This window comes from Heptranchias perlo, chromosome 16 (assembly GCF_035084215.1).
Source record: "Heptranchias perlo isolate sHepPer1 chromosome 16, sHepPer1.hap1, whole genome shotgun sequence".
NCBI classification, from domain to species: Eukaryota; Metazoa; Chordata; class Chondrichthyes; order Hexanchiformes; family Hexanchidae; genus Heptranchias; species Heptranchias perlo.
The window spans coordinates 6,401,568-6,425,376 of NC_090340.1; the positions used below are offsets into that span (position 1 = coordinate 6,401,568).

At 50.3% G+C, this 23,809-nt stretch overlaps 1 protein-coding gene across 1 annotated transcript in view; it reads right to left on the reverse strand.

Annotated features, from left to right (window-relative positions):
• Positions 1–23,809, reverse strand: part of necab2 (N-terminal EF-hand calcium binding protein 2) — a 305,211-nt gene that overhangs the window by 145,829 nt on the left and 135,573 nt on the right. Inside the window, exons 4-5 of the mRNA XM_067997613.1 lie at positions 11,512–11,537; positions 8,191–8,288 (exon numbers count right to left, since the gene is read on the reverse strand). Of these exons, the coding sequence (XP_067853714.1) occupies positions 8,191–8,288; positions 11,512–11,537 (124 nt within the window). The remainder of the gene's footprint in view (positions 1–8,190; positions 8,289–11,511; positions 11,538–23,809) is intronic.

Below are 23,809 nucleotides of genomic sequence, written 5' to 3' on the forward strand. Positions count from 1 at the left end.
TTTTGGTGTTAGCCATGGTGTTCGTGGTGGTTTTGGTGTTAGCCATGGTGTTGGTGGTGGTTTTGGTGTTAGCCATGGTGTTGGTGGTGGTGTTGTTTTTGCTGTTGTAATGTTGAGCCATGTAATGCTCAATAATCCTTCCAATTGCATTCAAGGTGATTCAAAGTGGGAGCACAGGGCTAACCTGTGTAGAATCCTGGAATCCCAAACAAAACTCCTGGAAAAATGCTGCTAGATCCCATTGAATTGGAATCACAAATCCTGCAACATTCCCAAACTTTCCACTCAAACTGGGAGATCCAATTCGGACTGGGGATCCTTCCACATTTCAGCTGCACTGACAGGGCCCAGGTGAGCCCAGTGATATGGGTGTATTATGATACCCCGGTGTCACAGTATGTTGTGGTTCTCCAATATGAAGGAAGAAAGAACGAGCTTATACTTATATTGCGCCTTTCACAACCTCAGGATGTCCTAAAGCGCTTTACAGCCAATGAAGTATTTTTGAAGTGTAGTCACTGTTGTAATGTAGGAAACCTGGCAGCCAATTTGCGCACAGCAAGATCCCACAAGCAGCAAGGTAATAATGACCAGATAATCTGTTTCAGAGATGTTGGTTGAGGGATTAATATTAGCCAGAACACGGGGGAGTACACCCTGCTCTTCTTCGATCTTTTATGTCCACCTGAGGGGGCAGATGGGGCCTCGGTTTAATGTCTCATCCAAAAGACAGGTAATATAGTCAGGTTAACATTTCTAAATAAAGAGGCAGCTTTCTGACTAACTTTACAGGGGTGATGTTACTTTAAGACAGGGCTGTGAGACAGACATATTTAGGTCAACTCAGCATTAGCTGGGGGCCAGTGGGACTAATTTAATTTGAGATGCCCATTTACAAAATTGTGAATAATGAACTAGTTCTAATGAATTTTCTTCCTCTCTAGGATCTTATTAACACATTAATCAGACCCTGACTATGACCGAGGGAAGTAAGATTGAACTAATATCTCTCCAGCCTGTCACTGCCCTAGAAATCATGAAATATTAATACTGTTGCCAATTTGATGATTGCCCCATTAGTTGCACACTCAGGGTGAATGAACGGGGCCAGAAACACTCCTTCACTGAACAGGACTCTGCAACTCTCAACAGATCTCTCCCTCACTCAATAAATCTCCTCCGACTCAACAGATCTCTCCCTCACTCAATAACTCTCCCCCGACTCAATAGATCTCTCCCTCACTCAATAAATCTCCCCCGACTCAACAGATCTCTCCCTCACTCAATAACTCTCCCCCGACTCAACAGATCTCTCCCTCACTCAATAAATCTCCTCCGACTCAACAGATCTCTCCCTCATTCAATAAATCTCCTCCGACTCAACAGACCTCTCCCTCACTCAATAACTCTCCCCCGACTCAACAGATCTCTCCCTCACTCAATAAATCTCCCCCAACTCAACAGATCTCTCCCTCACTCAATAAATCTCCTCCGACTCAACAGACCTTTCCCTCACTCAATAACTCTCCCCCGACTCAACAGATCTCTCCCTCACTCAATAAATCTCTCCCAACTCAACAGATCTCTCCCTCACTCAACAGATCTCTCCCTCACTCAACAGATCTCCCCCTGACTCAACAGATCTCCCTCAATCAACATATCTCCCACTCAACATATCTCTCACTCACTCATGAGATCTCCCTCACAACGGAAATCCCCCTCATTCTACAGATCACTCCCTCACTCAACAGATCTCCCTCGTTCAACAGAACTCCCCCTCACTCAACTAAACTCCCCCGCACTCAACTAAACTCCCCGCACTCAACTAAACTCCCAGCACTCAACTAAACTCCCCTCACTCAACTAAACTCCCCCTCACTCAACTAAACTCCCCCTCACTCAACTAAACTCCCCCGCACTCAACTAAACTCCCCCTCACTCAACTAAACTCCCCTCACTCAACTAAACTCCCCTCACTCAACTAAACTCCCCCTCACTCAATTAAACTCCCCCTCACTCAACTAAACTCCCCTCACTCAACTAAACTCCCCTCACTCAACAGAGCTCCCCCTCACTCAACTAAACTCCCCTCACTCAACTAAACTCCCCCTCACTCAACTAAACTCCTCCGCACTCAACTAAACTCCCCCGCACTCAACTAAACTCCCCCGCACTCAACTAAACTCCCCCTCACTCAACTAAACTCCCCCTCACTCAACTAAACTCCCCTCACTCAACTAAACTCCCCCTCACTCAACTAAACTCCCCTCACTCAACTAAACTCCCCTCACTCAACTAAACTCCCCCTCACTCAACTAAACTCCCCCTCACTCAACAGAGCTCCCCCGCACTCAACTAAACTCCCCTCACTCAACTAAACTCCCCCTCACTCAACTAAACTCCTCCGCACTCAACTAAACTCCCCTCACTCAACTAAACTCCCCCGCACTCAACTAAACTCCTCCGCACTCAACTAAACTCCCCCGCACTCAACTAAACTCCCCCTCACTCAACTAAACTCCCCCTCACTCAACTAAACTCCCCCGCACTCAACTAAACTCCCCCGCACTCAACTAAACTCCCCCTCACTCAACTAAACTCCCCCGCACTCAACTAAACTCCCCCTCACTCAACTAAACTCCCCCTCACTCAACTAAACTCCCCCTCACTCAACTAAACTCCCCTCACTCAACTAAACTCCCCCGCACTCAACTAAACTCCCCTCACTCAACTAAACTCCCCCTCACTCAACTAAACTCCCCCTCACTCAACTAAACTCCTCCGCACTCAACTAAACTCCCCCGCACTCAACTAAACTCCCCCTCACTCAACTAAACTCCCCCTCACTCAACTAAACTCCCCTCACTCAACTAAACTCCCCTCACTCAACTAAACTCCCCTCACTCAACTAAACTTCCCCGCACTCAACTAAACTCCCCCGCACTCAACTAAACTCCCCTCACTCAACTAAACTCCCCCTCACTCAACTAAACTCCCCCTCACTCAACTAAACTCCCCTCACTCAACTAAACTCCCCTCACTCAACTAAACTCCCCTCACTCAACTAAACTCCCCCTCACTCAACTAAACTCCCCCTCACTCAACTAAACTCCCCTCACTCAACTAAACTCCCCCTCACTCAACTAAACTCCCCCTCACTCAACAGAACTCCCCCTCACTCAACTAAACTCCCCTCACTCAACTAAACTCCCCCTCACTCAACTAAACTCCCCCTCACTCAACAGAACTCCCCCTCACTCAACTAAACTCCCCTCACTCAACTAAACTCCCCCTCACTCAACAGAACTCCCCCTCACTCAATAGAACTCCCCCTCACTCAACTAAACTCCCCCTCACTCAACTAAACTCCCCCTCACTCAACTAAACTCCCCTCACTCAACTAAACTCCCCCTCACTCAACTAAACTCCCCCTCACTCAACTAAACTCCCCCTCACTCAACTAAACTCCCCTCACTCAACTAAACTCCCCCTCACTCAACTAAACTCCCCCTCACTCAACAGAACTCCCCCTCACTCAACTAAACTCCCCTCACTCAACTAAACTCCCCCTCACTCAACTAAACTCCCCCTCACTCAACAGAACTCCCCCTCACTCAACTAAACTCCCCTCACTCAACTAAACTCCCCCTCACTCAACAGAACTCCCCCTCACTCAATAGAACTCCCCCTCACTCAACTAAACTCCCCTCACTCAACTAAACTCCCCCTCACTCAACTAAACTCCCCCTCACTCAACTAAACTCCCCCTCACTCAACTAAACTCCCCTCACTCAACTAAACTCCCCCTCACTCACCTAAACTCCCCCTCACTCAACAGAACTCCCCCTCACTCAACTAAACTCCCCTCACTCAACTAAACTCCCCCTCACTCAACTAAACTCCCCCTCACTCAACAGAACTCCCCCTCACTCAACTAAACTCCCCTCACTCAACTAAACTCCCCCTCACTCAACAGAACTCCCCCTCACTCAATAGAACTCCCCATCACTCAACTAAACTCCCCCTCACTCAACAGAACTCCCCCTCACTCAATAGAACTCCCCATCACCCTACAGGACTCCCCTTCACTTAACTGAACTGCCCCTCACTCTACAGAACTCCCCCCCTCACTCTACAGAACTCCCCCCCTCACTCTACAGAGCTGCCCCTCACTCTACAGAACTCCCCCCCTCACTCTGCAGAACTGCCCCTCACTCAGCAGATCTCCCTCGTTCAGTGGAACACGAGAGTGTGTGTCTACTCCAGTTGGAAGGTGCCATCAGGCAGAGGCTCAGGTGCTAACCCATTGGTCCCACTCACAGCCTTGCTGTCATTGGCAAACCACTCGGGCATAAACCAGCTGAACAATTTGAGAAAATTCCGCTGGCTTTGAAATCAGCAGTCGTTCCCAGGGGATTTTGTTTCTTTCTGTTGTTCCAGTTCAACAAAGTGAAGATTCCCAGAAAAAGATTATAATTGTTCGTCGGCATTAACACAGAATGATAGAAAAGCTGGCCTCAGAGACACAGGGGGTCGTTTTAACCCCAAAGAACGGCTGGGTTGGGGGCGGTAGGAGGTTAAAATAGCAGCTTTTCCAAGCCCGACCATAACCCGGCTCCAACACGCCCACTTCCGGGTTTAAGGAGGGTGCGTTTGGGTGCGTAGGCACAACTGAAACTCAGAAGTCGTGTCCCCAATTACTGCCGACGACAGATTGTTAAAAGGGCAATTTACTTGAAAGACTTGAGGCAGATAATTTTTTGTTGTTTCTGAACCTGAAATTCATTTTACTTCATCTGCACGGCTTTCCCATGGCTTCTGAATCTCGCCAGTGAAACGGAGGCGAGATCCATGCAGAAGTTGATTTGGCCGTTTAAACCCTGTGATTGACACATCGCAATAAAAGCTCAGGCATTGCAGCTGGTCTCTCAGTCCTCTCAGGCAAACACTTGGCTGAGAGGTTCTTCTGTTGAGACTGAGAGTTCTTCTGTTGAGACTGAGAGTTCTTCTGTTGAGACTGAGAGTTCTTCTGTTGAGACTGAGAGTTCTTCTGTTGAGACTGAGAGGTTCTTCTGTTGAGACTGAGTTCTTCTGTTGAGACTGAGAGGTTCTTCTGTTGAGACTGAGAGGTTCTTCTGTTGAGACTGAGAGGTTCTTCTGTTGAGACTGAGAGGTTCTTCTGTTGAGACTGAGAGGTTCTTCTGTTGAGACTGAGAGGTTCTTCTGTTGAGACTGAGAGGTTCTTCTGTTGAGACTGAGAGTTCTTCTGTTGAAACAGCTTTAGGAAAACTTTGCAGCCTCTCAAACAGACAAGATCAGGATGGGGGAGCAATGGATGCATTCCAGACAACATCTGAGGAGGAGGAAAATGACCATCCACAGCAGCCACATTGTGCTGTGTTGGGATCTGCAGGTGCACGAGAGAGAGTTGCACAACCAGATCCTGGAGAATAGCAGAGAGGGGCCAACAGACCCAGGTGAGAGGATCTACAGGCAGAGGCTGAGCTTTCAGGACCCAATGAGGAGCAGTGCCTACACAGGCTCAGGTTGAGTTGGCAGCTGGTCGCAGACGCCTACAGCCTCCCTGAGGAAAAGCTGCTCCCGGCTGGACCTGATGGCCACACATTGCCCCTCGCAGTACAAGTAACCACTGCCTTCAGTTTCTGCACCTCTGGGTCCTTCCAGGGCGCTACCGGTGACATCACCAGGGTGTGTCAGTCAGCTGCACTTATACGACAGTGATGGAAGGCTTGTTTGCCAGGACGTCTGATTAGGTGAACTTCCCCCGTGACACCATCGGCCAGATAGAGCGGGCAGTGGGTTTCCACTGTCTGGCTGGCTTCTCACGGGTGCAGGGTACAATCGATGGCACACACATAGCAATCTGAGTTCCTCCACATGAGCCATTAACGGAAAGGGCTATCACTCCACCAATGCACAGCTGGTGTGTGACCACAGGAAGAGGTTTATACCGGTGTGTGCCTGATTCCCTGCTAGCTGTCGTGATGCTTTCATCCTGCACCAGTCCAACATTCCAGACCTCGTCTAAACATGAGACGGGGAGGGAGATGGGGGAGGGATGGGGGAAGGAGGGAGGGGGAGAGGGAGGGGGAGAGGGAATTTAACGGCAGGACCTCATTTGAGCTGTTTTTCTCTGTTTCCCGGCCACATTGAGCAGTTGGGCTGTAAGGCCTGGAGTTCATGGGGACGGGGGGAGGGGGCCAGAGATCGCAGCTCGGCGGATCGCGGCATGATTGCGTGGTAGGCCGGGGGGGTGGGGGGGGAAGCACTCCTGCTCCTCCTGTGACCCACAGGCAGTGCTGGAAAGGCACTTACCTGCTGGATTTGGCCGTTCTCATCCCCTTTCAGCTACCAGATTTCCCAAGCTCTGGGGAACCCGGCCCGCAGGCAATAAGTGTCAAAGTCTGTTAAAATCTGAGGCCCGCAGCTTCATTAACATATTTAAATTACTGACCTGCCTCTCAGGAGCAGGTTTATCGCCCGTCCCCCCGACCGGCCCCGGTTAAACTGGAATTGGGCGCATCAGAGGCGGGTTGGGGTCGGGTTTCAGATTTTTAAGAATTTAACTTCCCCTCTCCCGCCTGTCCTGGGGGTTACAATTCCCCCTAAAGCGATCACAGGACTGAGGCACGGAGTGACATCACAGGATCAACACATCAAAGTTCCTTATTTGCGATCCCACACGGAAGGCCAGTTCCCCACTGCGGCCTAGGCTGTGACCCCCGGGAGACCCCGTGTCCTCCATCACTTCCTACACTTTCAGGGCGACTGGGACAGATTGGATTTTCTCAAATGAGCAAGAGGGTGTTGGTGCTCAGTCAGACTGCACCTTGCTCAGCAAAGTAACGCTGTGAGATATAGTGAGAGAAAAACAGATCTAGATAGAGGCAGACAGATAGACAGAAGGGGATATTTTAACCCTCTGCCAGTGTCCCCACCCCTAAACACCCAGTGTAACCAGAGGTGAAAGGTCAATGTCGACACTCCTAAACACCCAGTTTAACCAGAGGTGAAAGGTCAATGTCAACACTCCTAAACACCCAGTGTAACCAGAGGTGAAAGGTCAATGTCGACACTCCTAAACACCCAGTTTAACCAGAGGTGAAAGGTCAATGTCGACACTCCTGAAGACCCAGTTTAACCAGAGGTGAAAGGTCAATGTCGACACTCCTAAACTCCCAGTGTAACCAGAGGTGAAAGGTCAATGTTGACACTCCTAAACTCTCAGTTTAACCAGAGGTGAAAGGTCAATGTCGACACTCCTGAAGACCCAGTGTAACCAGAGGTGAAAGGTTAATGTCAACACTCCTGAACACCCAGTGTAACCAGAGGTGAAAGGTCAATGTCAACACTCCTGAACACCCAGTGTAACCAGAGGTGAAAGGTCAATGTCAACACTCCTAAACTCCCAGTGTAACCAGAGGTGAAAGGTCAATGTTGACACTCCTAAACTCTCAGTGTAACCAGAGGTGAAAGGTCAATGTCAACACTCCTAAACTCTCAGTTTAACCAGAGGTGAAAGGTCAATGTCAACACTCCTAAACTCTCAGTTTAACCAGAGGTGAAAGGTCAATGCCAACACTCCTAAACTCCCAGTGTAACCAGAGGTGAAAGGTCAATGCCAACACTCCTAAACTCCCAGTGTAACCAGAGGTGAAAGGTCAATGCCAACACTCCTAAACTCCCAGTGTAACCAGAGGTGAAAGGTCAATATCAACACTCCTAAACTCCCAGTGTAACCAGAGGTGAAAGGTCAATGTCAACACTCCTAAACTCCCAGTGTAACCAGAGGTGAAAGGTCAATGCCAACACTCCTAAACTCTCAGTGTAACCAGAGGTGAAAGGTCAATGCCAACACTCCTAAACTCTCAGTGTAACCAGAGGTGAAAGGTCAATGCCAACACTCCTAAACTCCCAGTGTAACCAGAGGTGAAAGGTCAATGTCGACACTCCTAAACTCCCAGTTTCCTTTCTCATTTCTCTGATATTTTTCACTCGGGTCCCAGGTGAAGGCACAAGATCCGTAGTGATGTAAGGCCTGTCCTCAATGTGGTCACCAAGACACTGTATTACTGCTGCTCCTGTCGAACACAATCAGCCGCTGTCTGTCTCTATTGAGCAGGTGTGGGACCACTCCCAGTGACAGCCCCCACCCACCGTCAGGCTCACCTTCTTGGTGTAGTCCATAGCTTTCAGAATCGAAAGGTTCAAGGTCTCCAAGCAGGCAAGGACATCCTCATAGTCTCCCATGTGGGAGGCGAAGTAATCTAGAGAGAGGGAGAGCAGAACAAGGGTTATCACTGGTCTCATCTTCAGTCAAGTATCTAGAGTGGCTCCGACCCCAACTCTATGACCGGTCGCTCTCCATGCCTTCACGAGTGGGGGTCCTATCTTCTTCATCTCTCCTGAGGGCACAGTTACAGTTCCACCGTTGTTGGTAGCCGCACCCCCACCCCCCTCATAGGGACACCCTTTAGGTGTTAGGCTAGAAACTGAGGCGTCAGCGGCTATTTGACAGTGTGGGGCTTCACTGATGAGGGGGATCCTGTCCGCTGCTGCCATCCATTTGGTTTCTCGTTGGGGTCACGGGGCAGGGGTCAGCGGCAGGAACCCCAGTTGTTTGACCCTTCAATAAACCTCGGTTGCTGAGGTCAACGGAGCCCCCTACCACTGCCCTGATTGGGATCAGCTAACTGAGCACAGACATAAGATTGGACGTTCCACCATTCTACTCAACATGACTGAATACCATATACAGAGCCTTGACCAGCAGGACACAGGGGTAAATTAAAGTTACATCTCACTCAATCATACTCCGTACTGCACTCTGTTACACTCTCTCTGTACTGCACTCTGCCTCAATCTCTCTCTGTACTATACTCTGTCGGTCTCTCTCTATACTACTCTGTCACTCTCTGTACCACACTCTGTCTCCGTCTCTCTCGGTACTTCACTCTGACTCACTCATTCTGTACTGTGTCACCCCCTCTCTGTGCCGCACTCTGTTGCTCTCCCTCTGTACTCTATTCTGTCACACTCTCTCGATACCCTATTTTGTCTCACTCTCGCTCTGTAATACCCACTGTCACTCTCTCTCTGTAATACCCTCAGTCACTCTCTCTCTCTGTAATACCCTCTGTCACTCTCTCTCTCTGTAATACCCTCAGTCACTCTCTCTCTCTGTAATACCCTCTGTCACTCTGTCTCTGTAATACCCTCTGTCACTCTGTCTCTGTAATACCCTCTGTCACTCTCTCTCTCTGTAATACCCTCTGTCACTCTTTCTCTGTAATACCGCCAGTCACTCTCTCTCTGTAATACCCTCTGTCACTCTCTCTCTCTGTAATACCCTCTGTCACTCTCTCTCTGCAATACCGCCAGTCACTCTCTCTCTGTAATACCCTCTGTCACTCTCTCTCTGCAATACCCTCACTCTCTCTCTGTAATACCCTCTGTAACTCTCTCTGTGATGTGATGTTGAATGTTTGATTACCAAAGAGCAATCCTGAATTCCAAGGAAGGTTTTGGTGAGGTTAGAGCTGGGTTGTTGACGTTCTGCCCCTTCACCACGTGACACAGAATGTGGATTCCTACTTGTGACCTTTGCCTTGAACATACAGACCCCTCTGCATTTGTGGTCAGAGAGGAGTGGGTGGGCCTCGACATCACAGTCTGATCCTATCAGCAGGTACCTTGTGTAGGTGGAGAGATGATCCAGTCTGAGCCCTGCTTCCATTGATCGATGTAGTGATGAGTATGTGTGGGATTGTACTTACTGGCTGGACTTAGATGTGCCGTGGGTGTGATGTTAATACTGAAAGGGTTAAGGTGTGAAATTCTGCTGTTGGGTTTTTTTAAATTGGAGGCGTTGAGCTGTTGGGAATAAGTGGGTTAAAGGCTCTGTGAGAAAAAACGAGCAGAGAACCTGACTTGGGTTTGCTGATGCCGTCCTTCCTGATACCATCTCACTGCGATTCCAATAAAGCCCTCGGCAGTATATCTTTACATAAACACAATACAATCCCCCAGGATGAGACTAACAGCTTGTCTGTGTGTAACTATTCTAGAGGGATAGCAATGAAAAGCAGGGAAGTTTTGTTAAACTTGTAAAGAACCTTGGTTAGACCACACTTGGAATACTGTGCACAGTTCTGGTCTCCATATTATAAAAAGGATATCAAGGCACTGGAGAAGGTGCAAAAAAGATTCACAAGGATGATCCCAGAACTGAGAGGTTATACCTATCAGAAAAGGCTGAACAGGCTGGGGGACTTTTCTCTCGAAAAGAGAAGGTTGAGGGGTGACCTGATAGAGGTCTTTAAAATTATGAAGGGGTTCGACAGGGAAGACATAGAGAAAATGTTTGCACTTGTGGGGAGACCAAAACTAGGGGCCATAAATATAAGCTAGTCACCAATAAATCCAATAAGGATGAGGTAAGTACAATCCATCATTATTGTGCTATTCAATGACTGAACAGGATGTGGGAGAGACAGTTTCTCAAATCATTCCACAAAATGAATTTTTAAAAAAGAACTGCAGAAAGCAGAATTTAAATAATGAAACTTCTAAACTTCACTTCTGGACAGATTCCAACTCATTCTATTTAATCTTTTCCACTTCAGTGTTTCAGGGATGCAAGAAGGGAAAAAAAATAATAGATGAGCCGGTAAGGGACAAGAGGGATCTTCTGCCGTCTACCAGGCCCAGTTCTGAATACTAAGCCCTTCTCTTCTTGGCTCTTCTAAATACTGGCTGTTGTTCTGTGCCACGATCAGGGGCACTGAGGCCAGTTGTGGCAGCCCAGCCCAGTGCCAACCCAAGTGGGATTAGTTAACTCAACGTGGACTGGCGATTGAACCTGGTAACTTGTGTGGCTCACCCGCTGAGATTACAATCCAGCGATACAGTAAAGGCAGTTCAAAGAACTGGGAGGAGTAGAGATTCTGATCAGCAAGATTGGCACATGTCATAAACCGAAATCTCAAAGACCATGCCTGGGCATGGCACCAGCTCTCCGCCACTGGGCAGGAGCCTTGTGCAACCTCCTGCAGGCCGGGATCCCCTCTTCCAACATTTCTTCAGGCTTCCTCGGGCTGGTGAGCAGGAGCAAGCAAGAGACTTGCTAAGGCGGTGTGGCTATCCCAGCAGCCTCAGCTGTTGTGAATTCCCTCTATTAGAACCATGTCACCAATGGAGGGAGGAAAAAAGCAGGAGTGAAGACAGGACAAAAGTGGGGAGAAAGTATGAGGGACAGACACACTGATGCCATTGGCCATTCCCTTTGACCGTGTGAGACACAGCTTGCCAGCTTTACGGTAACGACTTTGGTTCCTGACTACAATTCTCCACCCTAGACACACTGGGAGTGACACCCATCAAAAGGATCCAAACCAGGGTGTCCACACCACCAAAGTGAAGCTCGGCAGGCCTGATAACGTCACTTCCGAGGCTGTGGAAGACAAGAGAAAGAAAGACTCCACGACTTACCGCAGAGCTCATTGGTATCCACATTACTGCAGCAAGCAGAGGGGGAGAGAGAAAGACAGAGAAACTCGTTACTTCAAAACACCGACAGAACAAGAAGCAAATTTTCAGCACGATGTTCCAGAATATCACAATCTGATTTTCAACTAGGCCCAAATGCCTAAAGTGAAAGACCGCAGTCAATTACTAACAGGCAATTCTTTCCTTATATATACTTCCCCCTTTCCTGAGTCTCCGTTTGAAACGTCAAACATCTTATGACAACAGGCCAAGTTGGCAACTACTCCACAGCCATTCACCTCCCTGTATAAATATGTACAGTGTCTTTCAAGTTGTTACCATAGCAACAGCGCTATTTTAAGTAATAGATTGCTGCCACTGGAAGCAAATGTGATTTTCTCCAGAAAAAGCATCCTGGGTTTTACCGGAGAACTTCAAGGGTCCTTAAATCTGACAGGTAGTGAGCTATTTGCCAGAACTAGGAAGTCTGGTGAACCTCATTCTATTTAAACTACGAGGTCTCGAAATTGGATTGTGCCTGAATCAGGGTGTAATCCCGGGTGGACCGCACCTGAACGATGAGGCCGGTGGCAAAACCACAGCAAACTGTGTCCGCTGGTCTCAGTTATTTACTACCGGCGAGCTACGGGCACCAATTGCGGCCCCATAGGCATCTCCCAGGCCGCCAGCCCAGGTTGTTGTGAGAGCCCGAGGGGTGGGAAGGGAATCGGGGTGGGAGGGGAGGGGGCTGGCGATTAACGACCAACTGCAGCCTGCGGGTTTAATGTGGTGCTGGGAGGAGCTCCACAACAAGCTAAGTAACAAGTTAAAAACATATCTTTGGGGAGGCGGCCTCCAGTGGCCCTTTAAAGACCCTTGGTTCAGCACCTGAGAATACTGCCCGCAGCATAGGAACATAGGAAAATAGGAACAGGAGAAGGCCATTCAGCCCCTCATCCCTGCTCCACCATTTGATAAGATCATGGCTGATCTGTGATCTAACTCCATATACCTGCCTTTGGCCCATATCCCTTAATACCTTTGGTGGCCAAAAAGCTATCTATCTCAGATTTAAATTTAGCAATTGAGCTAGTATCAATTGCCGTTCATAGCATGCCGGCATAGACTAGTTGGGCCGAATGGCCTGTTTCTGTGCCGTATGAAACAATTTAGCTCTATGTAACTCTATGATATTGGTAGATGTTGTTCAAAAGGATATGGCATCTTTTGGACCTTCTATACAGTGAGTGCAAAGTGGTTCCCCATTAGACAAGCAGTTACAGGCCCTCTGTGTGGAAACAGACTGAATCAAGGCTCTGCAGTAAAGAATTAACACTCCACCAAGATTAGTGTTGGTACAAGGTTGTAATCGTTTGCACCAATGTTAATCCTTGAGTGTTAATCAGGTGTGAAGGCCCATGTTGACTCTGAAGTGGAGTGGAGTGAGGCTCCGTTATCCTGGGGCTCGCATTCCACCTCGTTCCAGTGTGCACTCAGACCCTGACTCTGAATTCAAGCTGTGTTCAAAGAAAGAAGACAGAAAGGACTTGCATTTATATAGCGCCTTTCACGGCCTCGGGATGTCCCAAAGCGCTTTACAGCCAATGAAACACATTTGAAGTATAGTCACTGTTGTAATGTAGGAAACGCAGCTGCCAATTTGTGCACAGCAAGATCCCACAAACAGCAATATGATAATGACCAGATAATCTGTTTTAGTGATGTTGGTTGAGGGATAAATATTGGTCAGGAGACTGAGGAGAACTCCCCTGGTTTCAATTCCAATTACGCCCACTGTCAGCCAGTTATATATGGCAGCAAAATAAAACCGACAAAGAAAACTGAGGATTACAGATCGAATCTGCGAATACTGAAAGCCCAGTGTAACTCACAAAGAAACTTCCAGGATGAGAGACAGTTTTATACCTAAAGTAGAGGGATTAAATTAAAGATTTATCAATATGTCAGAGACATAAAACATTTGCATAAATCACATGACTTTGGAGAATTGTGTGGTCGTATGATGAGAGAACAAATAATCATCAGTATCAGGGGAGGTACAGTCAGTGAGAGAGAGAGACACTGGGACAGGATCAGGTGAGGTACAGTCAGTGAGAGAGAGAGACACTGGGATAGGATCAGGTGAGGTACAGTCAGTGAGAGAGAGAGACACTGGGACAGGATCAGGTGAGGTACAGTCAGTGAGAGAGAGAGACACTCAGACAGGATCAGGGGAGGTACAGTCAGTGAGAGAGAGAGACACTGGGATAGGATCAGGTGAGGTACAGTCAGTGAGAGAGAGAGACACTGGGATAGGATCAGGTGAGGTACAGTCAGTGAGAGAGAGAGAGACCGGGATCGGATCAGGTGAGGTACAGTCAGTGAGAGAGAGAGACACTGGGATAGGATCAGGTGAGGTACAGTCAGTGAGAGACAGAGACACCGGGATAGGATCAGGTGAGGTACAGTCAGTGAGAGAGAGAGAGAGACCGGGATCGGATCAGGTGAGGTACAGTCAGTGAGAGAGAGAGACACTGGGATAGGATCAGGTGAGGTACAGTCAGTGAGAGAGAGAGACACTGGGACAGGATCAGGTGAGGTACAGTCAGTGAGAGAGAGAGACACTGGGACAGGATCAGGTGAGGTACAGTCAGTGAGAGAGAGAGACACTGGGATAGGATCAGGTGAGGTACAGTCAGTGAGAGAGAGAGACACTGGGACAGGATCAGGTGAGGTACAGTCAGTGAGAGAGAGAGAGACCGGGATCGGATCAGGTGAGGTACAGTCAGTGAGAGAGAGAGACACTGGGATAGGATCAGGTGAGGTACAGTCAGTGAGAGAGAGAGACACTGGGACAGGATCAGGTGAGGTACAGTCAGTGAGAGAGAGAGACACTGGGACAGGATCAGGTGAGGTACAGTCAGTGAGAGAGAGAGACACTGGGATAGGATCAGGTGAGGTACAGTCAGTGAGAGAGAGAGACACTCAGACAGGATCAGGGGAGGTACAGTCAGTGAGAGAGAGAGACACCGTGATAGGATCAGGTGAGGTACAGTCAGTGAGAGAGAGAGACACCGTGATAGGATCAGGTGAGGTACAGTCAGTGAGAGACAGAGAGACACTGGGATAGGATCAGGTGAGGTACAGTCAGTGAGAGACAGAGACACTGGGATAGGATCAGGTGAGGTACAGTCAGTGAGAGAGAGAGACACCGTGATAGGATCAGGTGAGGTACAGTCAGTGAGAGACAGAGAGACACTGGGATAGGATCAGGTGAGGTACAGTCAGTGAGAGAGAGAGACACCGTGATAGGATCAGGTGAGGTACAGTCAGTGAGAGACAGAGACACTGGGATAGGATCAGGTGAGATACAGTCAGTGAGAGAGAGAGACACTGGGACAGGATCAGGGGAGGTACAGTCAGTGAGAGACAGAGCGACACTGGGATAGGATCAGGTGAGGTACAGTCAGTGAGAGACAGAGACACTGGGATAGGATCAGGTGAGGTACAGTCAGTGAGAGAGAGAGACACTGGGACAGGATCAGGGGAGGTACAGTCAGTGAGAGAGAGAGAGAGACGCTGGGACAGGATCAGGTGAGGTACAGTCAGTGAGAGAGAGAGACACTGGGACAGGATCAGGTGAGGTACAGTCAGTGAGAGAGAGAGGGAGACCGGGATAGGATCAGGGGAGGTACAGTCAGTGAGAGAGAGAGACACCGGGATAGGATCAGGTGAGGTACAGTCAGTGAGAGAGAGAGAGAGACCGGGATAGGATCAGGGGAGGTACAGTCAGTGAGAGAGAGAGACACTGGGATAGGATCAGTGGAGGTACAGTCAGTGAGAGAGAGAGCGAGACCGGGATAGGATCAGGGGAGGTACAGTCAGTGAGAGAGAGAGACACCGGGATAGGATCAGGTGAGGTACAGTCAGTGAGAGAGAGAGACACTGGGACAGGATCAGGTGAGGTACAGTCAGTGAGAGAGAGAGACACTGGGACAGGATCAGGGGAGGTACAGTCAGTGAGAGAGAGAGACACTGGGATAGGATCAGGTGAGGTACAGTCAGTGAGAGAGAGAGACACTGGGACAGGATCAGGTGAGGTACAGTCAGTGAGAGAGAGAGAGACCGGGATCGGATCAGGTGAGGTACAGTCAGTGAGAGGGAGAGACACTGGGATAGGATCAGGTGAGGTACAGTCAGTGAGAGAGAGAGACACTGGGACAGGATCAGGTGAGGTACAGTCAGTGAGAGAGAGAGACACTGGGACAGGATCAGGTGAGGTACAGTCAGTGAGAGAGAGAGACACTGGGATAGGATCAGGTGAGGTACAGTCAGTGAGAGAGAGAGACACTCAGACAGGATCAGGGGAGGTACAGTCAGTGAGAGAGAGAGACACCGTGATAGGATCAGGTGAGGTACAGTCAGTGAGAGAGAGAGACACCGTGATAGGATCAGGTGAGGTACAGTCAGTGAGAGACAGAGAGACACTGGGATAGGATCAGGTGAGGTACAGTCAGTGAGAGACAGAGACACTGGGATAGGATCAGGTGAGGTACAGTCAGTGAGAGAGAGAGACACCGTGATAGGATCAGGTGAGGTACAGTCAGTGAGAGACAGAGAGACACTGGGATAGGATCAGGTGAGGTACAGTCAGTGAGAGAGAGAGACACCGTGATAGGATCAGGTGAGGTACAGTCAGTGAGAGACAGAGACACCGGGATAGGATCAGGTGAGGTACAGTCAGTGAGAGAGAGAGAGAGACCGGGATCGGATCAGGTGAGGTACAGTCAGTGAGAGAGAGAGACACTGGGATAGGATCAGGTGAGGTACAGTCAGTGAGAGAGAGAGACACTGGGACAGGATCAGGTGAGGTACAGTCAGTGAGAGAGAGAGACACTGGGACAGGATCAGGTGAGGTACAGTCAGTGAGAGAGAGAGACACTGGGATAGGATCAGGTGAGGTACAGTCAGTGAGAGAGAGAGACACTGGGACAGGATCAGGTGAGGTACAGTCAGTGAGAGAGAGAGAGACCGGGATCGGATCAGGTGAGGTACAGTCAGTGAGAGAGAGAGACACTGGGATAGGATCAGGTGAGGTACAGTCAGTGAGAGAGAGAGACACTGGGACAGGATCAGGTGAGGTACAGTCAGTGAGAGAGAGAGACACTGGGACAGGATCAGGTGAGGTACAGTCAGTGAGAGAGAGAGACACTGGGATAGGATCAGGTGAGGTACAGTCAGTGAGAGAGAGAGACACTCAGACAGGATCAGGGGAGGTACAGTCAGTGAGAGAGAGAGACACCGTGATAGGATCAGGTGAGGTACAGTCAGTGAGAGAGAGAGACACCGTGATAGGATCAGGTGAGGTACAGTCAGTGAGAGACAGAGAGACACTGGGATAGGATCAGGTGAGGTACAGTCAGTGAGAGACAGAGACACTGGGATAGGATCAGGTGAGGTACAGTCAGTGAGAGAGAGAGACACCGTGATAGGATCAGGTGAGGTACAGTCAGTGAGAGACAGAGAGACACTGGGATAGGATCAGGTGAGGTACAGTCAGTGAGAGAGAGAGACACCGTGATAGGATCAGGTGAGGTACAGTCAGTGAGAGACAGAGACACTGGGATAGGATCAGGTGAGATACAGTCAGTGAGAGAGAGAGACACTGGGACAGGATCAGGGGAGGTACAGTCAGTGAGAGACAGAGCGACACTGGGATAGGATCAGGTGAGGTACAGTCAGTGAGAGACAGAGACACTGGGATAGGATCAGGTGAGGTACAGTCAGTGAGAGAGAGAGACACTGGGACAGGATCAGGGGAGGTACAGTCAGTGAGAGAGAGAGAGAGACGCTGGGACAGGATCAGGTGAGGTACAGTCAGTGAGAGAGAGAGACACTGGGACAGGATCAGGTGAGGTACAGTCAGTGAGAGAGAGAGGGAGACCGGGATAGGATCAGGGGAGGTACAGTCAGTGAGAGAGAGAGACACCGGGATAGGATCAGGTGAGGTACAGTCAGTGAGAGAGAGAGAGAGACCGGGATAGGATCAGGGGAGGTACAGTCAGTGAGAGAGAGAGACACTGGGATAGGATCAGTGGAGGTACAGTCAGTGAGAGAGAGAGCGAGACCGGGATAGGATCAGGGGAGGTACAGTCAGTGAGAGAGAGAGACACCGGGATAGGATCAGGTGAGGTACAGTCAGTGAGAGAGAGAGACACTGGGACAGGATCAGGTGAGGTACAGTCAGTGAGAGAGAGAGACACTGGGACAGGATCAGGGGAGGTACAGTCAGTGAGAGAGAGAGACACTGGGATAGGATCAGGTGAGGTACAGTCAGTGAGAGAGAGAGACACTGGGACAGGATCAGGTGAGGTACAGTCAGTGAGAGAGAGAGAGACCGGGATCGGATCAGGTGAGGTACAGTCAGTGAGAGGGAGAGACACTGGGATAGGATCAGGTGAGGTACAGTCAGTGAGAGAGAGAGACACTGGGACAGGATCAGGTGAGGTACAGTCAGTGAGAGAGAGAGACACTGGGACAGGATCAGGTGAGGTACAGTCAGTGAGAGAGAGAGACACTGGGATAGGATCAGGTGAGGTACAGTCAGTGAGAGAGAGAGACACTCAGACAGGATCAGGGGAGGTACAGTCAGTGAGAGAGAGAGACACCGTGATAGGATCAGGTGAGGTACAGTCAGTGAGAGAGAGAGACACCGTGATAGGATCAGGTGAGGTACAGTCAGTGAGAGACAGAGAGACACTGGGATAGGATCAGGTGAGGTACAGTCAGTGAGAGACAGAGACACTGGGATAGGATCAGGTGAGGTACAGTCAGTGAGAGAGAGAGACACCGTGATAGGATCAGGTGAGGTACAGTCAGTGAGAGACAGAGAGACACTGGGATAGGATCAGGTGAGGTACAGTCAGTGAGAGAGAGAGACACCGTGATAGGATCAGGTGAGGTACAGTCAGTGAGAGACAGAGACACTGGGATAGGATCAGGTGAGATACAGTCAGTGAGAGAGAGAGACACTGGGACAGGATCAGGGGAGGTACAGTCAGTGAGAGAGAGAGAGAGACGCTGGGACAGGATCAGGTGAGGTACAGTCAGTGAGAGAGAGAGACACTGGGACAGGATCAGGTGAGGTACAGTCAGTGAGAGAGAGAGGGAGACCGGGATAGGATCAGGGGAGGTACAGTCAGTGAGAGAGAGAGACACCGGGATAGGATCAGGTGAGGTACAGTCAGTGAGAGAGAGAGAGAGACCGGGATAGGATCAGGGGAGGTACAGTCAGTGAGAGAGAGAGACACTGGGATAGGATCAGTGGAGGTACAGTCAGTGAGAGAGAGAGCGAGACCGGGATAGGATCAGGGGAGGTACAGTCAGTGAGAGAGAGAGACACCGTGATAGGATCAGGTGAGGTACAGTCAGTGAGAGACAGAGACACTCAGACAGGATCAGGGGAGGTACAGTCAGTGAGAGAGAGAGACACCGTGATAGGATCAGGTGAGGTACAGTCAGTGAGAGAGAGAGACACCGTGATAGGATCAGGTGAGGTACAGTCAGTGAGAGACAGAGAGACACTGGGATAGGATCAGGTGAGGTACAGTCAGTGAGAGACAGAGACACTGGGATAGGATCAGGTGAGGTACAGTCAGTGAGAGAGAGAGACACCGTGATAGGATCAGGTGAGGTACAGTCAGTGAGAGACAGAGAGACACTGGGATAGGATCAGGTGAGGTACAGTCAGTGAGAGAGAGAGACACCGTGATAGGATCAGGTGAGGTACAGTCAGTGAGAGACAGAGACACTGGGATAGGATCAGGTGAGATACAGTCAGTGAGAGAGAGAGACACTGGGACAGGATCAGGGGAGGTACAGTCAGTGAGAGAGAGAGAGAGACACTGGGACAGGATCAGGTGAGGTACAGTCAGTGAGAGAGAGAGACACTGGGATAGGATCAGGTGAGGTACAGTCAGTGAGAGAGAGAGACACTGGGACAGGATCAGGTGAGGAACAGTCAGTGAGAGAGAGACAGAGACGCTGGGATAGGATCAGGTGAGGTACAGTCAGTGAGAGACAGAGCGACACTGGGATAGGATCAGGTGAGGTACAGTCAGTGAGAGACAGAGACACTGGGATAGGATCAGGTGAGGTGCAGTCAGTGAGAGAGAGAGAGAGACGCTGGGACAGGATCAGGTGAGGTACAGTCAGTGAGAGAGAGAGACACTGGGACAGGATCAGGTGAGGTACAGTCAGTGAGAGAGAGAGGGAGACCGGGATAGGATCAGGGGAGGTACAGTCAGTGAGAGAGAGAGACACCGGGATAGGATCAGGTGAGGTACAGTCAGTGAGAGAGAGAGCGAGACCGGGATAGGATCAGGGGAGGTACAGTCAGTGAGAGAGAGAGACACCGGGATAGGATCAGGTGAGGTACAGTCAGTGAGAGAGAGAGAGAGACCGGGATAGGATCAGGGGAGGTACAGTCAGTGAGAGAGAGAGACACCGGGATAGGATCAGGTGAGGTACAGTCAGTGAGAGAGAGAGAGAGACCGGGATAGGATCAGGTGAGGTACAGTCAGTGAGAGAGAGAGACACTGGGATAGGATCAGTGGAGGTACAGTCAGTGAGAGAGAGAGACACCGGGATAGGATCAGGTGAGGTACAGTCAGTGAGAGAGAGAGAGAGACCGGGATAGGATCAGGTGAGGTACAGTCAGTGAGAGAGAGAGACACTGGGATAGGATCAGGTGAGGTACAGTCAGTGAGAGAGAGAGACACTGGGACATGATCAGGGGAGGGACAGTCAGTGAGAGAGAGAGACACTGGGATAGGATCAGGTGAGGTTCAGTCAGTGAGAGAGAGAGACACTGGGATAGGATCAGGTGAGGTACAGTCAGTGAGAGACAGAGACACTGGGACAGGATCAGGGGAGGTACAGTCAGTGAGAGAGAGAGACACTGGGATAGGATCAGGTGAGGTACAGTCAGTGAGAGAGAGAGACACTGGGACAGGATCAGGGGTGGTACAGTCAGTGAGAGAGAGAGACACTGGGATAGGATCAGGTGAGGTACAGTCAGTGAGAGAGAGAGACACACCGGGACAGGATCAGGTGAGGTACAGTCAGTGAGAGAGAGAGACATTGGGACAGGATCAGGTGAGGTACAGTCAGTGAGAGACAGAGACACTGGGACAGGGTCAGGGGAGGTACAGTCAGTGAGAGAGAGAGACACTGGGATCGGATCAGGTGAGGTACAGTCAGTGAGAGAGAGAGACACCGGGATAGGATCAGGGGAGGTACAGTCAGTGAGAGAGAGAGACACTGGGGTAGGATGAGGTGAGATAAAGTCAGTGAGAGAGAGAGACACTGGGATAGGATCAGGGGAGGTACAGTCAGTGAGAGAGAGAGAGAGACCAGGATAGGATCAGGGGAGGTACAGTCAGTGAGAGAGAGAGAGAGAGACCGGGATAGGATCAGGTGAGGTACAGTCAGTGAGAGAGAGAGACACTGGGATAGGATCAGGGGAGGTACAGTCAGTGAGAGAGAGAGAGAGACACTGGGACAGGATCAGGTGAGGTACAGTCAGTGAGAGAGAGAGACACTGGGACAGGATCAGGTGAGGTACAGTCAGTGAGAGAGAGAGGGAGACCGGGATAGGATCAGGGGAGGTACAGTCAGTGAGAGAGAGAGACACCGGGATAGGATCAGGTGAGGTACAGTCAGTGAGAGAGAGAGAGAGACCGGGATAGGATCAGGGGAGGTACAGTCAGTGAGAGAGAGAGACACTGGGATAGGATCAGTGGAGGTACAGTCAGTGAGAGAGAGAGACACTGGGACAGGATCAGGTGAGGTACAGTCAGTGAGAGAGAGAGGGAGACCGGGATAGGATCAGGGGAGGTACAGTCAGTGAGAGAGAGAGACACCGGGATAGGATCAGGTGAGGTACAGTCAGTGAGAGAGAGAGAGAGACCGGGATAGGATCAGGGGTGGTACAGTCAGTGAGAGAGAGAGACACTGGGATAGGATCAGTGGAGGTACAGTCAGTGAGAGAGAGAGCGAGACCGGGATAGGATCAGGGGAGGTACAGTCAGTGAGAGAGAGAGACACCGGGATAGGATCAGGTGAGGTACAGTCAGTGAGAGGGAGAGAGAGACCGGGATAGGATCAGGGGAGGTACAGTCAGTGAGAGAGAGAGACACCGGGATAGGATCAGGTGAGGTACAGTCAGTGAGAGAGAGAGAGAGACCGGGATAGGATCAGGTGAGGTACAGTCAGTGAGAGAGAGAGACACTGGGATAGGATCAGTGGAGGTACAGTCAGTGAGAGAGAGAGACACCGGGATAGGATCAGGTGAGGTACAGTCAGTGAGAGAGAGAGAGAGACCGGGATAGGATCAGGTGAGGTACAGTCAGTGAGAGAGAGAGACACTGGGATAGGATCAGGTGAGGTACAGTCAGTGAGAGAGAGAGACACTGGGATAGGATCAGGTGAGGTACAGTCAGTGAGAGACAGAGACACTGGGACAGGATCAGGGGAGGTACAGTCAGTGAGAGAGAGAGACACTGGGATAGGATCAGGTGAGGTACAGTCAGTGAGAGAGAGAGACACACCGGGACAGTATCAGGTGAGGTACAGTCAGTGAGAGAGAGAGACACTGGGACAGGATCAGGTGAGGTACAGTCAGTGAGAGACAGAGACACTGGGACAGGATCAGGGGAGGTACAGTCAGTGAGAGAGAGAGACACTGGGATAGGATCAGGTGAGGTACAGTCAGTGAGAGAGAGAGACACCGGGATAGGATCAGGGGAGGTACAGTCAGTGAGAGAGAGAGACACTGGGATAGGATGAGGTGAGATAAAGTCAGTGAGAGAGAGAGACACTGGGATAGGATCAGGGGAGGTACAGTCAGTGAGAGAGAGAGAGAGACCAGGATAGGATCAGGGGAGGTACAGTCAGTGAGAGAGAGAGAGAGAGAGAGACCGGGATAGGATCAGGTGAGGTACAGTCAGTGAGAGAGAGAGACACTGGGATAGGATCAGGGGAGGTACAGTCAGTGAGAGAGAGAGAGAGACACTGGGACAGGATCAGGTGAGGTACAGTCAGTGAGAGAGAGAGACACTGGGACAGGATCAGGTGAGGTACAGTCAGTGAGAGAGAGAGGGAGACCGGGATAGGATCAGGGGAGGTACAGTCAGTGAGAGAGAGAGACACCGGGATAGGATCAGGTAAGGTACAGTCAGTGAGAGAGAGAGAGAGACCGGGATAGGATCAGGGGAGGTACAGTCAGTGAGAGAGAGAGACACTGGGATAGGATCAGTGGAGGTACAGTCAGTGAGAGAGTGAGCGAGACCGGGATAGGATCAGGGGAGGTACAGTCAGTGAGAGAGAGAGACACCGGGATAGGATCAGGTGAGGTACAGTCAGTGAGAGAGAGAGAGAGAGACCGGGATAGGATCAGGGGAGGTACAGTCAGTGAGAGAGAGCGACACCGGGATAGGATCAGGTGAGGTACAGTCAGTGAGAGAGAGAGAGAGACCGGGATAGGATCAGGTGAGGTACAGTCAGTGAGAGAGAGAGACACTGGGATAGGATCAGTGGAGGTACAGTCAGTGAGAGAGAGAGACACAGGGATAGGATCAGGTGAGGTACAGTCAGTGAGAGAGAGAGACACCGGGATAGGATCAGGTGAGGTACAGTCAGTGAGAGAGAGAGACACTGGGACAGGATCAGGTGAGGTACAGTCAGTGAGAGACAGAGACACTTGGACAGGATCAGGGGAGGTACAGTCAGTGAGAGAGAGAGACACTGGGATAGGATCAGGTGAGGTACAGTCAGTGAGAGAGAGAGACACCGGGATAGGATCAGGGGAGGTACAGTCAGTGAGAGAGAGAGACACTGGGATAGGATGAGGTGAGATAAAGTCAGTGAGAGAGAGAGACACTGGGATAGGATCAGGGGAGGTACAGTCAGTGAGAGAGAGAGAGAGACCAGGATAGGATCAGGGGAGGTACAGTCAGTGAGAGAGAGAGAGAGACCGGGATAGGATCAGGTGAGGTACAGTCAGTGAGAGAGAGAGACACTGGGATAGGATCAGGTGAGGTACAGTCAGTGAGAGAGACAGACACTGGGATAGGATCAGGTGAGGTACAGTCAGTGAGAGACAGAGACACTGGGATAGGATCAGGTGAGGTACAGTCAGTGAGAGAGAGAGAGAGACCGGGACAGGATCAGGTGAGGTACAGTCAGTGAGAGAGAGAGACACTGGGATAGGATCAGGTGAGGTACAGTCAGTGAGAGACAG